Source organism: Primulina huaijiensis, unplaced genomic scaffold (assembly GCF_012295235.1).
Source record: "Primulina huaijiensis isolate GDHJ02 unplaced genomic scaffold, ASM1229523v2 scaffold17263, whole genome shotgun sequence".
NCBI lineage: Eukaryota > Viridiplantae > Streptophyta > Magnoliopsida > Lamiales > Gesneriaceae > Primulina > Primulina huaijiensis.
This window is the reverse complement of record NW_027343499.1, coordinates 17,025-18,112: the sequence shown is the minus strand read 5'-3', so window position 1 is coordinate 18,112 and position 1,088 is coordinate 17,025. Positions and strand designations below refer to the sequence as shown.

Sequence of the window (1,088 nt, the reverse complement as noted above, 5' to 3'; positions counted from 1 at the left end):
TTTCTCAGATTCGAAGAAATCGACCAATGTTTCTGCATCAATACCTTTATGCTCATTCCTAACACTTTTCTCATAGTTTCTCGTATCTCTTTCTATGAAACCTACCTGTTCAGGCTCTCCAGACTCTATCTCAAATAATCTCATTTGTTGACAAGTTGGCACATTGGCTTCTGCAAATTGTTGACTCAACATTTTTTTTGATGCAGAAATACCACGATGCGAGCGTAACAAATGCACCTTCGACGGAGTCGATAATGGATGATTATGACTTTCAATGAAGGTACTGACAACCCAACCTGGACCTGTTTGTTCCTTCACAACTGAAATCTTGGACAAACATCCGGTTCTAGTCTCACCACGGGCTCTTTCTTTTCTTGGTTGATCAATTTTTGTCTGTTTGCTCCATCGAATATCATCTGTATGCCCTTCTTTAAAGCATACAAATTTCTTCCATATAATTTCGTTCGTTTTCTTACTTTTCTTGCTATTACTCATTCTCGCGCTAAAACCGGATTTTCGGGCATATTGGTTGTAGAATGAGAATGCATCCTCTAACGAATCGAATCTCATACCAATCTGGGGTTTCTGATCATCACCGACTTGGGGGATGTACGATTGTTCATCTCCACTATATTGATCCATTTCATCTACAGTGGCGCTAGGCAGATGTGGGGTGGTGCTCGAAAATCTTTGCGGGCGGTAAGGTGCTGGCGAGGATTGTCTGGGGATTATCCGAGCACGGTGGTGTCGAGGACTTTCTTTGGCCACGCTAGGACTGTTGTGCAGGCAGTTCGGTGAATCTACGTAGATCTGGGGTGATTTTCTGTTTCAGTTGGTCGGAGAATGATGCACGATATTCACCTGTAAATATTTGGAAGAAGATGGAAATTTAATTTTCAATTAAATCGCAGGCCCACACACACAAAATTATTCAATTTAAAAAAATCAAAACACAAATTCCAGGCTGGTAGCCTTTAATATATCACAGGCCACACATGAAGTTAAAAAATTTAAAAAAAATAAACAAATTCCAAGTGTACACAACCACATGGGCTGTCGCTCACGAAAGCTCACCCAAGAGGTGAGCA

At 41.0% G+C, this 1,088-nt stretch overlaps 1 protein-coding gene across 1 annotated transcript; it reads right to left on the bottom strand.

Moving 5' to 3' along the window:
- Window positions 1-105: 105 nt before the first annotated feature.
- Window positions 106-642, bottom strand: LOC140965966 (protein FAR1-RELATED SEQUENCE 5-like; the record flags this gene model as incomplete). The annotated part of the gene is made up of 1 exon (XM_073426258.1): window positions 106-642. A coding segment is annotated over exon 1 (537 nt), but the record flags the coding sequence as incomplete, so codon positions are not given.
- Between the last annotated feature and the right edge of the window lie 446 nt (window positions 643-1,088).